This window comes from Ammospiza caudacuta, chromosome 9 (genome assembly GCF_027887145.1).
Source record: "Ammospiza caudacuta isolate bAmmCau1 chromosome 9, bAmmCau1.pri, whole genome shotgun sequence".
Taxonomy (NCBI): Eukaryota; Metazoa; Chordata; class Aves; order Passeriformes; family Passerellidae; genus Ammospiza; species Ammospiza caudacuta.
In genome coordinates this window covers 36,582,369-36,595,867 of record NC_080601.1, presented here as the reverse complement: position 1 = coordinate 36,595,867, position 13,499 = coordinate 36,582,369, and the positions used below count along the sequence as shown (strand labels likewise).

At 46.8% G+C, this 13,499-nt stretch overlaps 1 protein-coding gene across 4 annotated transcripts in view; it reads right to left on the bottom strand.

Moving 5' to 3' along the window:
* DOCK1 (dedicator of cytokinesis 1) overlaps window positions 1-9,402 on the bottom strand; it is a 278,248-nt gene extending 268,846 nt beyond the window's left edge. For all 4 annotated transcript variants that reach the window (XM_058810726.1, XM_058810728.1, XM_058810727.1 and 1 more), the window contains exon 1: window positions 9,145-9,402. In XM_058810726.1, coding sequence (XP_058666709.1) covers window positions 9,145-9,190 — 46 coding nt within the window. In that variant the 5' untranslated portion in view covers window positions 9,191-9,402. The remainder of the gene's footprint in view (window positions 1-9,144) is intronic.
* Between the last annotated feature and the right edge of the window lie 4,097 nt (window positions 9,403-13,499).

Here is a 13,499-nt window from a genome sequence, read left to right as displayed (position 1 = left end):
CAGGGCCTCGTCTGTTCCTTGTCCTCCCAGGACATGGAAACATGTCTCAGGCCCTGTTCCAAGTTCTGATTTTTCCTTTTCATTCCATGTATGAAAATGGGGAAAACCCCCTTAACACAGCCTAGCTGAAGGTTTTTGGGTATGGTGCAGCCTCATCTTCTCCTCATCCTTCTCGTACACTCAAGCGCTGTTCCAAATTCTGGTTTTTCCTTTTTATTCTCTGCATAAAAATGGGGAAAACCCCCCATAACAGAGGCCAGCTGAAGGTTTCTGGGTACAGTGTGGCCCCATCTGCTCCTGCCCTCCCAGGACCCTGGGCCCTGGCCCTCCACAGATGTTATTTTGCGTTTTATTCCATCCAGCCCCCAGCCGGTGACGCCGGCACTTCCGTGCTTTGTTTGGATAAGCAGGAGGAGGAAGGCAGAGCAAACACAAACACCTCGGGCTGCACTTGCAGAATCCATCTGTGTGCCTCAAGAGCCTCTCAGGTATTCCAGATACCTGGGCTGGAACCCTGGAGGCTGAGAATTTCAGACTTTCTGTGTTGAAAGGCACGGACTCCAAGAAAACACCACATTTCAACTAAAACTGTAAAAAAAGCTTCCAAAATTAATTAATAACAATAAAACTATAAGGGATAGTTTGAATAGAAGTGTGTATCTCACATAGTAAAAAGCTTAAAGTTTTAAAACATAGTAATATACATAAAACTAAAATAAAAGTTTTAAAGCAGTAACTTTAAAGCTCATTCCATTGCACCCTCTGCCGTGGCAGGGACACCTTCCACTAGCCCAGGGTGCTCCAACCTCATCCAACCTGGCCCTGGACACCTCCAGGGATGGAAATACCAAATCAAACACCTTCACTCAGCCCCCTGACTACTGTCACTGCCATAAAGTGTAAAGCAGGAACTTCTTCACAAGTTTAAACAGTATTTTGTAATTAAACAAAAAAAGTCCACATTACATATTACAGCGTCCTGTGTGGGCCGCTGCTGGTGAGAGAGAGACGGTGAATCTTGTATCTTGATCAGAAGGCTTATTTATTAATATATGATATATAATACATTATTACTATACTAATAGAATATAGAGAGAGGTTTGCAGAGCTGCTAGCTAAGCTAAGAAGAGATAGAAAAGAACCCACAACAAAGTTGTGTCCAGGGACTCAGTCCCCCAGCTTGCCCTGGTGATTGGCCCTTAATTATAAACATAGAAAATGAGCCAATCAAGGTGAATCCTATTGCATTCCACGGCAGCTGATAACAATTGTTTACCTTGTCTTCAGAGGCCTCTGGCCTCCCGAAGACACAGAAATCCAAAAGGAAGGATTTCTGTGGAGAAATGTCTGCGACAATTACAGAACATAAGTCATTAGTTATTAAGTTAAAAATAAATTATTTACGTGTCACTTCTTAATTAGCTATTCCTTAAAAAAACTTATAAAAATAGATACAAAATATTTTTTCTTAGTAAAATACTGTAATATCCACAACTTATAGAACTGTAATATAAATAAGAAATAATAAACATCCAAATCCAAACACAAAATACCATCTCACTGTCAATCCCAACACAAACAAAAAGAAAAAAAAATCAACATTAGCTGTTTGCTCTCTCCAGTCCCAAGTGCCCACCCTGCACTGCCAAATGTCCCAAATTCTCCAGGAGGCTCTGCCAGAACCAGCCAGGAACCCCCCAGGCCAGGCCAGGAGGTTCCTCCTCAAGGGAGACAATTCCTGCTGCCCTCCCCACCTGGGACTCCTCAGGGAAAATGAGATTTTCCCAAAACCCCCAGGCCTGCCCAGCCAGGCAGCTGCTCCAGCAGGTTTCCCACCCCAATATTCAATAATTTCTGCAGCACATCCATAAAAGTGGCACAGCCACTGCAAGAGCAGAGATGTACAAACAGAGTGCCTCAAAAACCCAAGTGCCTACGAGCACAAACATTGATTATGTACAATTTTGCTGCCCTTCCCATTCAGAAATTACACAGCAAATCCTGTTCCACTCACTTGTTGGTATTTTCTACTGGGGGAACACAAAGACATTTTGCTACTCCAACACCCTCAAGGCAAAATCAGCCACCAAAACCCTCAGCAAACATGTTCTAAAAAGGGCTGTGCTGAAATAATATAAGCAGCACTCGAAATAAAGCAGCAGTGCTAAAAAAATACAAAAAAAAACCCAAATTCATGTATGGCAGCCAGTGGTTGCTGCAGTTCTCCACCCATCTGTTTGTTTTGTTACATAGAGGGTACATGATTGCACATAATAGTTCTCAATGCAACTATTTCAGTTTAGTTACAAAGCTATAGGGAGCAGAAAACTATTTCCAGAGATATTTCATCTTTCTGCTGATGGAACCGAAATGCAGCAACTGCAGCTTCTTGTATTACAAATCTTTACATCAGAAATCAGATTTAATGCACAAATTACATAAACATGGGTAGATAATTCTATAAATATATAAATGTTTGCACAGCCACAGTCTGAAAAGGGAGAGAAAATTTCAGAATTACAAGAATTCTCTCTTATTGAAGATTTTTTTGGTTTAGACAGGGTGTGATTTCAATTCCTCCCCCCCTACAAGCTAAGTGAGGAAAATATTCCAATAACTCATCAAGGAATTCATTAAAGCCTTACTCAGAAAATTACTATTGTCAGAACAGCCCTGGGGGTCACCACAGGCTAGAAAACAGAACTAAAAATGCTTTTAAGTTAAATAAAAAAGAAAAAAATCTGACTTGTCAGTGGTCCACCACCCTGCCAAAGAATACCCATAAGTAGGAGCAGCTCCACTGAGTATTTTGAGGAAGTTTTGAACTTGCAGGAAGTCAAAGGGGAGAGGCAAAACCAACACCTTGGGTGGAATAAATACTTGAAAACTGGATTAGAGGCAGTTGTTGGAGCTTCCATTCATCACCAGGAGCCAGCCCCAGCTATTTATCTGCAGCTGGACACATCCCCAGGTGTTTAACAAGAGGTATTGGATTGCAGCCCTGCAGGACCACACTGAAGGATTACACAAAGCAAAGGATCCTCCATGTGCTGCACAGCCAGCATGGGACAAACTCCAGGAACATCAATATTTAAAGGAAAAATTATCCCAGCCCTTACTCCTGTAGCTGCAAACTGACAGAGGGGCTTCCTGGAGAAGGTTTGATTTTAAGTTGCCTCCAATTTTTTTTCCCTTCCCTGAAAGTTTTGCCTTTGCAGAAAGGAAAATGCCTTTGTAACACAGAGAAACCTGTGCCAAGTGTGGCAGAGAGCCCAAAATCAGCATTGTTTGAGTGCACCTAAGTCAGGCATTTCCAACAGAAAACAAAGGGATAGTTACAAAACCCACCAAGGTGCTACCTGAAGTCAGACAATCCCACAATGGTTTGGGTTGAAAGGAAAGCTTAAAGCTCATCCAATTGCACCCTCTGCCATGGCAGGGACACCTTCCACTGTCCCAGAGTGCTCCAACCCCATCCAGCCTGGCCTTGGGCACTGCCAGGGATGGAAATGCCAAATCAAACACCTTCAATCAGCCCCCTGGCTACTGTCACTGCCATACCTGCATACCAGGTAAAGAGTAAAAATCACTTTTCTACATCCTCTTTTATCTTCTAGAATAAAGAGTCAAATCAGCAGCTGAAACCTCCCTAAGCCAACTGAAAACTTCCTTTGCAAAGTTAAAAAAAAGCTCTGTATTGTGGTCATAGGCAGCCCCTGCTGAAGTCAGTTTGTGCCCTATGAGAAAAAATAATTCCTGGAAAATCCCATCAGGAATCATTTCTCAGAACAATCCCAGATTGTAATGTTGTTGCTGACCTGGATGAAAACAAACAGGAGCCCACACTCCCTTCCACTTATCTGGTCAGGTTATCCCTCTCCAATCTGCTGTTTGCAACGAGTGTTTATTGGCAGAGAACAATGGTGGCTGCTGGGAGGAGCTGAGCACTGCAGTCCAGCTCGGGTCGCTCCTGCAGGAAAGGTGTGGTGCATCTCCAGCCCCTGCCCTCGGCTCCAGGAGCTGCCAGCACAGAAATGCAACCCTCAGCAAGCAGGGAATGGAAGGGTGCTGGAAAACAGAGCCATGGAATGGTTTGGGTTGGAGGGCATCATAAATAGCATCCAGTGCCACCCCTGCCATGGCAGGGACACCTTCCACTGTCCCAGGTGCTCCCAGCCCCAGTGGACACCTGCAGGGATCCAGGGGCAGCCACAGCTTCTCTGGGAATTCCATCCCAACCCCTCCTCACCCTCACAGACAACAATTCCTTCCCAATATTCCCATATAAACCCATTCTCTGTCACTTTAAAGACACCTCCCCTTGCCCTGTCCCTCCACCCCTTGCAGAGAGTCTCTCTCCATCTTTCAGTTCCTTCAGGCACTCTAAGTCCACCCCAAAGCTTCTCTTCTCCAGGCTGAACCATCCCAATTCTCTCAGCACTTCCTCCCAGCAGAGGGATGGAACAAACAACACCCTAACCTGGGTGTGCAGGGGATGGAACAAATAACACCCTGATCTGGGTGTCCATGGGATGGAACAAATAACACCCTGATCTGGGCGTGCATAGGATAAAACAAATAACACCCTGATCTGGGCGTGCATGGGATGGAACAAATAAAAAACCCTGATCTGGGTGTGCAGGGGATAGAACAAACATCACCCTGATCTGGGGGTGCAGGGTATGTAACAAATAACACCCTGATCTGGGTGTCCATGGGATAGAACAGATAACACCATGATCTGGGGGTGCAGGGGATGGAACAGATAAAAAACCCTGCTCTGGGCGTCCATGGGATGGAAACAAAAACCCTGACCTGGTTGTCCACGTGCTGGCTGTACGAAGCTGAACCTGCATGCGCTCACTCCAATCCTCTGATCAATGCAGCAGCAAATCTCCCATGGACATTTTACACTTGCACTTCTGCCCCACGGGCTGGGATGTGTCACAGCACAGCCCTGCTGTCACTAACAGCAGTCACCTGTCCTGCCAGGCAGTTCCAAACCTCACAGCACAGCAGCACTAAAATCACCAAGATGCATTCCTAACACCCATGTTTTTCAATTTCCTTCAAATGTTTCCTTCCCTGCTCTAAGGCACAAATGTGCACACGATCATCAGCTTGAACAAGAGTCCCCAATGCCACCACAGCTCCCGCAGCCTGGGCTGCGACTCCAGGGTTCCATAAAAGCTTTAAATCTGTCCTAAAGCACCACAGTCCCCTCTGAAGCAGCAGAGGAGAAGCAGCAGTGTTTGACTGAAGGATTTCCTGTGCTTTCACCAGCTCTCCTTTTAACAAATTCTTATTCCCCCCTTCAAAGCAACATTACAAGAGCAAAACTCAGCTGCAAAAATTTTAAGTCATGATCATTGTAACACTTCTTAGTCCACCAGCTCCTTAAAGCCCTCCTCTAATAATAAAATGCATATATTTCTGTGTACCTGCTGTGAAGGTATTTCCATAAACCCCTTTGGAAAAGCTATGCCAATCTCAGAGAGACTGGGATAACAATAAAACACCCTGACCATGAAGTGTGGCCAATGTCCCCATCTAAAATTAGGCTTGTTATTATTTGCCAAGTCGTGACACACAACAAAAACTCACCAGGAACAAACAAAAATACTGGAACTCACTGAATTTAGAAAAAACCTCCAAGGCCATCAAGTCAAAGTCCAATTCCCATCCCTACTTTGTCACCAGCCCAGAGCACTGAGTGCCACATCCAGTCCTTCCTTGGACACTCCAGGGATGAGGACTCAAGCTCAGTAACTGGGAAGTTCTCCTTTAACATCTGACCATCCAAAGGCACGTGGCACTAATCTTCAGTTTTACCATTTATTCATTAAAAATAAAGGATTAAACTACCATAGTAGTGGTCTGATTGCTCCATATGAGCACAAACCTTTAAACACAATGGCATTTTAAATACCATATTTTTTAACAGCAGCACCAGTTCTAGCTCTCAGTGCAGTTCTCAGCCCAAAGGAAAGGGGCAAAGAAGAGCAGAATTCAGCATTTGGAAGCTACCACAGCCACTGTGCACTGTCTCAGAGGTTCCAAATCAGCTCCTTACATCCCTTTTCCCCAGCAGAAGGAAAACCACCAAAATTACCTATCTCCCCTCACACTAAAAGCAGGGAACGGGAGGCTGAGCAGCCACACTCCACGGCCACTTTGTGACACTGAGGGGACACAAACAGCTCTCAGGGAGCCTCTGATGTGGAGGAAGCCCCACAGCCACATGATCCCCTCCACACAGCCACACTCCTCCCCACGGGTGAGGGATGAAAGGCAGGATTGAGGTGAAGGACAAGGCTCTGCAGCCCTGGGAGCAGGGAAAAGCCTCTCCAAGGAAGCTGATCCTGTCCCTGTTCCGCCTGGCTCCCCACATGTTCCCCTAACATCCGTGTGATCCCATTAGCTCCACACCCATTCCTGCTGCAGCCGAGCCCTGAGCGCTCTCAGGAAGCGGAGCTGAGTCACTCTCCGAACTGCCTGCTGAGATAATGCCTCTGCACACAGGCCCAGGGCAGCAAATCCACTGTGCAGGCATGCAGGGCACCCAGGAGCGTATCCCCAAAATCCCCAAATCCCACCGTGCCACCGGGAGAGCTCCTCAGCACACCTGGGTCCTACCAGCTGTCACTACAGGCCTCTGGGCATCACTGTGCCAAGCTGCATCACAGCCAGCACAGCTGCAGGTCTTGAGAGGTCAAGAAAACTCTGCACAGGGATATACACAGGAGGGGAGAAGGGATATAAATGTGTTACATAGGCACGCGTGTGCATTTTATACGTACACAACTCTATATACAGACACATTTCTGAGCTCCCACTGCTGTGACACAAACATAGCCACAACACACCTTCCTGATACTTCTGCTTGGGAAAGCCTGCACACAGAAATCCCAGAATATTTGGGGTTGGAAGGCACCTCTGGAGATGACCCAGTCCATCCCAGCTGTCACCTGGAGCAGGTGACACAGGACGACACCCAGGTGGGCTGGGATGTCTCCATGCCCTCCCTGGGCAGCTCTGCCAACCTTCATGGAAGGTTCTTCCTCATGGTGAGGTGGAACTTCTCCTGGCTTAGTCCATGGCCACTGCTCCTCACCCTGCCACAGAGCACCACTGGAATGATGGCCCCATCCTTCTGGAGACATTTGCATGGGTTGATGAGACACCCAAAGCATTGTACACTATGTTTCACTAAGTCCCATTAGCATTCCTGTTAGGGATTTTCTCCCTGGCAGACAACACTGAGTCAACATCAGCCCCACGACTGGCCATGGCAAACAGGAAGAAAAATATTCCAAAGTCTGAATTTTCAGGTTAACAGCAGCATCTCCAGTTCTGTTTGGGACTACACAACTGTTGCATCAATTCTCCACAATCTCCAGCTCTCACAAGCAGCAAAAAATAAACCATCAGAAAACTCACAAAGCCCTTTCCTAACAACATAAAGGTCCATAAAACACATAGAACCAGACAACATTTCTTTTCTTTAGGAGGACACCCAAAAGAAGCTAATCCTCCCAAAGCAGCCTCTAACAGAATGGCACAGGTCAGTGAACCCAATGCTCAATTAGCTCTAAATCTGATTTACGTCCTTGCCACACTTCATCCACTTTCACCCCTCACATCCCTATCATGCAGAGAGAAATCCTCCAGTTTGGTGAGGATCTCAGCCTCCTAGCAGGAAAAACAAAACAGTCTATCAGAGAAACATAAATTATTATAAAAGCATTACAAACTTCTCTGCAAAGCAGTGGACACACAAAATACCAACTAAGCACATCCCCTCAGGCTTCCTCAAAAGGGGAGAGGTTTTTTATTCTTAAATTACATTTAAATCCAGTTTTGTTACCACACATGCAATCCCCCACACCGGAGATGCAAGTACACTTAAAGTATATTATGGTAAACAAGGAGGTAAATTTCACTTTTTCTTTCATGTCACTTTCAAATCAATTTCAGTTCAATTTCAAGACATTCCTGGAAAGCGGCGGGGCAGTCACCCCCACCACAGCACAGACACGGAGTTCCTGCAGAAGAGGAACTTGCTTTCGAGTGCCACTGGGCTGTAACATCAGCTTGTACTACGTGACAATTCAGTCATTCCGAAATACCCATCCCACACCACCAGGCAGATAATTTGGAAACTTCACCAGGGACTGCCATCATTGGATTTCTGCTGCCCTGTGCTTGTCCTGCATCCTCAGTGCTGGAATTACCCACAGGTCCCACACGCTGGAACTGAGATTTTCTAATATTTTTTAAAAGCCAAGCTATGGTTTTCTAAAGAGACGCACACAGAATTTAAAATTAATTCCTTCAATTCGCTCAGGTTTTACTCAGCCCCAGAAACTCCCTTCTTCCTGCTGCCTTTGTTTATGAAGTTCAGCTGTGCGTTTCTATGAAAAGTTGTTCCTCACAATCAATCCAGCCCAAGGACTGTGGGAGGCATTGAACTTCACGTTTCCAATTTGAATAGTCAGATTTATTATTTCCTTCCTCCAGACAAACGCTCATTCACACCAATAAAGTTTTCTGCGCCGAACCCCAAAATAAAAACTTTTGCTGCAAAAGCAACATCTTTAAATTAATTCCGGGCCCTCCCGGCCCAAACCTCAGTGGGGTCTGGGCGGTTTAGTCCCAGCGGGGATGTGCGAGCCACCAGCTGGGAACAATCCCCCTCTGTTCGAGACTGACGGACGGAAGGAGCGCGATAGGAAATGGATCCCAGAGAGCCCTGATCTGTATGAGCATCACACTCCGGCAGAACCCCGAGGGACAGCACTCGGGGCACGGCTGGGCTCCCAAAGCCAGCCTGGGAGCGCGGGGAGAAAGAGCCCGACCTGAACACAACTCGGAGCTTCTCCGCTCCGCAAGCGCTCGGGGAGCGACGGGACCGCAGCGGAGCGGAGGGAGAAACGCAACTTCTCCCAGCGGGGCACGGCGCTCCCAGAGAGCTCCTCAACTTCCCGGGAGCCGGGCGGGGGAGGCAGGAACCGGAGGGGACTCGGGGGAACACCGCGCTCCATCCCGGCCGGAGCGGAGCGGGAGCCGGGCAGGGACGGGAAGGCCGCGGCCGGGGGGTGCCCCTGAGCGCAACAGGCGGGAGCGGGGCGGGCGCGTCCTCACCTACGCCGTACTTCTCCTCCCTTTTGGTGGGCACCCAGCGGGTCATGGCGCCGGGAGCCGCCGGGATGCTAGAGCCCCGCTCCCTACGCCGCCATTTTCCGACCGCGGGACGGGAAAAGTTTCTCCCGACGGCGAAGTCATGTGGTGCGGGCGGAGCCAGCCCGGCCCGGCCCGCCGCCCCTCAGCGTCCCCTCCGCGCCGGGCCGGCTGCGGCCGAGCGGCTCCACACAAAGGGAGCGCCCTCCTAGCCCCGGTTTTACTCGTGGTGCCTCTCCGCCTGTTCCCGGTTGTGTCCCAGGGCGCCCAGTTAAGTCGCAGGTGTACCTGGTTAAGTCCCAGGTGCGCCCGGTTGTGTTCTAGGTGACTCCCCGCCTCTCCCCGGTTGTGTCCCAGGTGCGCCCGGTTGTTCCCCAGGTGCCTCCCCGCTTATCCCCGGTTGTGTTCCAGGTGCACCCGGTTAAGCCCCAGGTGACTCCTCGCCTATCCCCGACTGTGTCCCAAGTGCGCCCGGTTAAGTCCCAGGTGCACCCGGTTATGTCCCGGGTACCTCCCCACCTATTCCCGGTTATGTTCCAGGTGCCTCCCTGCCTATTCCCGGCTGTGTCCCAGGTGCACCCGGTTAAGTCCCGGGTACCTCCCTGCTTATTCCCGCTTGTGAAAAATGCGTATTTTATGATTGGATTTTTGCAAATATTAAAATGAATATTATATGTGTTGTGTTAGAAAGTTGACGAGGACCAGACAGAATCCTGTATTTGAATGGAATTTATGCATCATGTATGAATATGCAACAGGTTATTGTTTTTAAGGGTTAATCCTCTGTTAACGTGGGTCCTTTTTCGGGCTCATGCTGCCCAGAAAAAGGTACCCGGATATTCGTAACTCTTTGCCTCTATTGTCTCATACTGTCCTAATTCAAATTGTCCAAATTATTATTACTCTAATTGTATTAATATTTTATAACTATTTTATTACTATTAAACTTTTAAAATTTTAAAAACAAGTGATTGGCGTTTTTCACACCGGTTATGTCCCGGGTACCTCCCCGCCTATTCCCGGCTGTGTCCCAGGTGTGCTTGGTTGTGTTCTGCCCCAAGTTTCTGGCTGCGTGCTCCCCAGCTGCGTACCTTTAAAACACGGGGGGTTTTGCCAATGTTTGATGGCTGGAGCACAATACGTGTTTGGAGGTTGCTGTGCAGGAGCTGAATGAGCGTAGACAGTATGGAAAAGGGGAATTCTGTCCTTCTGCCCTGCTCAGGTGAGGCCCCACCTGCTGAGCTGCCTCCAGCCCTGGGATCCGACATCAAAAGGATTTGGAGCTGCTGGAGAGAGTCCAGCAGGGCATGGATACACCCAAGGGCTGGAGCCCCTCTGGAGCCAGGCTGGAGAGCTGGGGGTGCTCACCTGGGCAGGAGCAGCTCCAGGGAGAGCTCAGAGCCCTGCCAGGGCCTGAAGGGGCTCCAGGAGAGCTGCAGAGGGACTGGGGACAAGGGATGGAGGGACAGGACACAGGGAATGGCTCCCAGTGCCAGAGGGCAGGGCTGGATGGGAGATTGGGAACGAATTTTTAGCTGTCAGGCCCTGGCACAGGGAACCCAGAGATGCTGCCCCTGAATCCCTGGCAGTGTCCAAGGCCAGGTTGAACAGGGGTTAAAGATTATAAACCTTCTGGTTTCTAAACCCAAGTCCAAAATCTTTTTCAAACCTAATATCTCCTGGCTAATTAAGTGTGGAATAAATGATTACAAAGAATGAGCAATGGAAGTGAACTTCTGGTTCCCAATCCCTGTAGTCTTGGAGACATCCAGGACTGTGCTTTAAAAAAATAATAATTTAAAGCCTTTAGGAAACAGAAAATAAAGTGTGTAAAAGTAAGAAACAGCAGAGGGCTAACACTTAAAAGGAATAAAGAGAAGTGAAATGACTGACTGGCTGTCATTTGGTAGGATTAGTCCTCTGCCAAAGGGGAAGCCCTTTAGCACAAATTTAAGGATTAAGATAGATCCAGGGTTCAATCTTTTCCTCCTTATTTTCTTGTGTTGTGTGGATGGCAAAGGACCGGTTTCTGCAAGAGCATTTTGCTGTCAGGTTTTGAGATCAAGTACTCAGAGCCCTGAATGAGTCTGCTCCCCTCTCCATGTCCTGTTCCCACCCTTGGGATTGGTTTCCCAGGACATCACCAGCGTGTTCAGACTCATCCAGGTTTTGTTGTAGCTGCAGAATCCCAGGGGCTGTGACGAGGCAGCTGCTGCGCCTTTGTTCCCTCTGCCCACGAGTGAGGACATCAAAAGGTTTGCAAAGCCAAGGCTTGTCCTCGTTATCCTGAACTAATGGATCAATGATTTAGAGCCTTCCCAAAGACAACTTACAAGGGAGCTCTTTGATTTCACACCTTTATTTCCATGAGGGAAATTAAAGTGAATTGACTGAAATACTGGATGTGTTCCCTCTGTGCCTGTAGTCACCTTTGCTTTCCCACAGCAGGGAAAGTGAAAAGCAATAATATTTATTTCCAGCTATGAGTATTACACCCTTTTATACAGCTGGTGAGTTATTTTTGTGGTGCTCCTAAATGTATGCAGCAAAACTGCCAGAGCTGCTCAGGCCTCGGGTGCTTTAGGGATTTTTGAGGCTATTGCTGGAACAATCTGTAAATCTGGAAGCTGATTGACTTTTCATTTACATCACTGATAGCCAGGAATGACTTCTGTGGAACCGTGGTGGCTTTGCAGGTCCAGGGTGTGAGAGGGGACACAAAGCAGGATGCTGATGTTAATTTAAACCTGTAGTTAGTTAATAAATGAGTTATTGCTGCAGTCTGTCCTTTCTGGGCCTCAGGGTTCAAAGCTGAGATGTGTTTGTTTCTGTTCTGAGGGAGGCCAGGGGAGCACTCGTGTTTCCCTTCATGAGAAATGTGCTGCTGCCAAGCTTCCCTCAGGTGTTACCCAAGAGTTAAATTAAATTCCCCCAAAATTTGGCACCGCTTAGTCCCAGCTTACCTCTATATCTGCACTAAATGAGAATTATATGGACACCAAAGATCAAGTACAAGCCTAAGGCAGGAAGCAGCAGGTTCAATAAAATGAAAGTTAAAGAATTACTTATAACTTCTACGTATTAAATCCATTCAATAGCACAATTTATGTTGATGTCAGTGGAAAGAGGTTTGCCCTGTTGTCTGATCATGGTCTGGAACAAATATAACCCAGCTGATCCTGTGACCACCATAAAGCCTCACTGCTACTGATGAGGGTCTATATTCACTTTACTGCTTTCCACATTCTCATTTTAATGAAAACCTGTTACAAGTAGAGCTAATGCTATTAAAATTTTGATAGCCAGTAAAAAATGCTTCTAATTCACAATGCATAAATATCCGAATGCTGGGGTTTTACAGCTAGGAAAAAATGGTAATTTTTGGACTGTGATATGGAGAAAATAAAAGATTTTTATTTTTTCTCCAGCAAACATAATATAAACTGTCCTGAAAGAAGCATTTTTCATTAAACTGTAAAATGTTCAAGCTGACATATTTTACATGCTTAGACATAATATATTTCTTTGCACTGTGCATGTGGGTTTTTCATTTATTAAGAGGAAACAGGAAAATGCTTCTTTCCATAAAACCTGAAAGTTTTATCACATCCTTATGTCAGCTCTTGGGGTTCTCATCTGATTTTTTTAATGCATCACACAGAATTGGAGACACTTCTCTTGGAGCAAAGGAACATTCCTTTTCATTCCTTAGTTCCAAGAAACCCAAATGCAGCATTTGGCCATGAATGGTGTTTGAAATTCTTGTCACAGCATCTTTTCTAAAAGGATGAATGGAAACAGAGCTGCTGCCCTGCTTGAGACAGATTTGCAATAAAAGCAGAGATATTCCATCAATGTACAGATATGATCAAGATTTGTTTCATGGTTATTGCAGATGACTACACCAGGGGAATGTTTGTTCCATCTCAGTTAAATATCACAGATATTTGTAGTCATTTCTTTGCATTGACAGGCCTCGTAGGTAAATTCAGCATTTTCAGACAAAACACATAAGTAGTTGTTGTACACCCACAGTGCAAATTCTTCTTGGAAATTTTCCTCCCAGGAGGAGATGGGTGGACTTATAAAAAAATAATGTAATATTTTTTGGCTTTTCTCTTTGCATTAAAGATATTCTGTTGGAAATGTTGTGGCTTCCACTCCAGCTGCTGATCATTTATTTTTGCTGTCATTTCCATGAGGGGGCAATGACCTCTGTGTCTGGGACTGGCTGCATGTTCCATGTTTGGTTGTGCACAAAATAAGAGGATTTTACACCTGGTGGGAAGAGGCTTTTAATAAGTGCTCTGGTTTAAAAT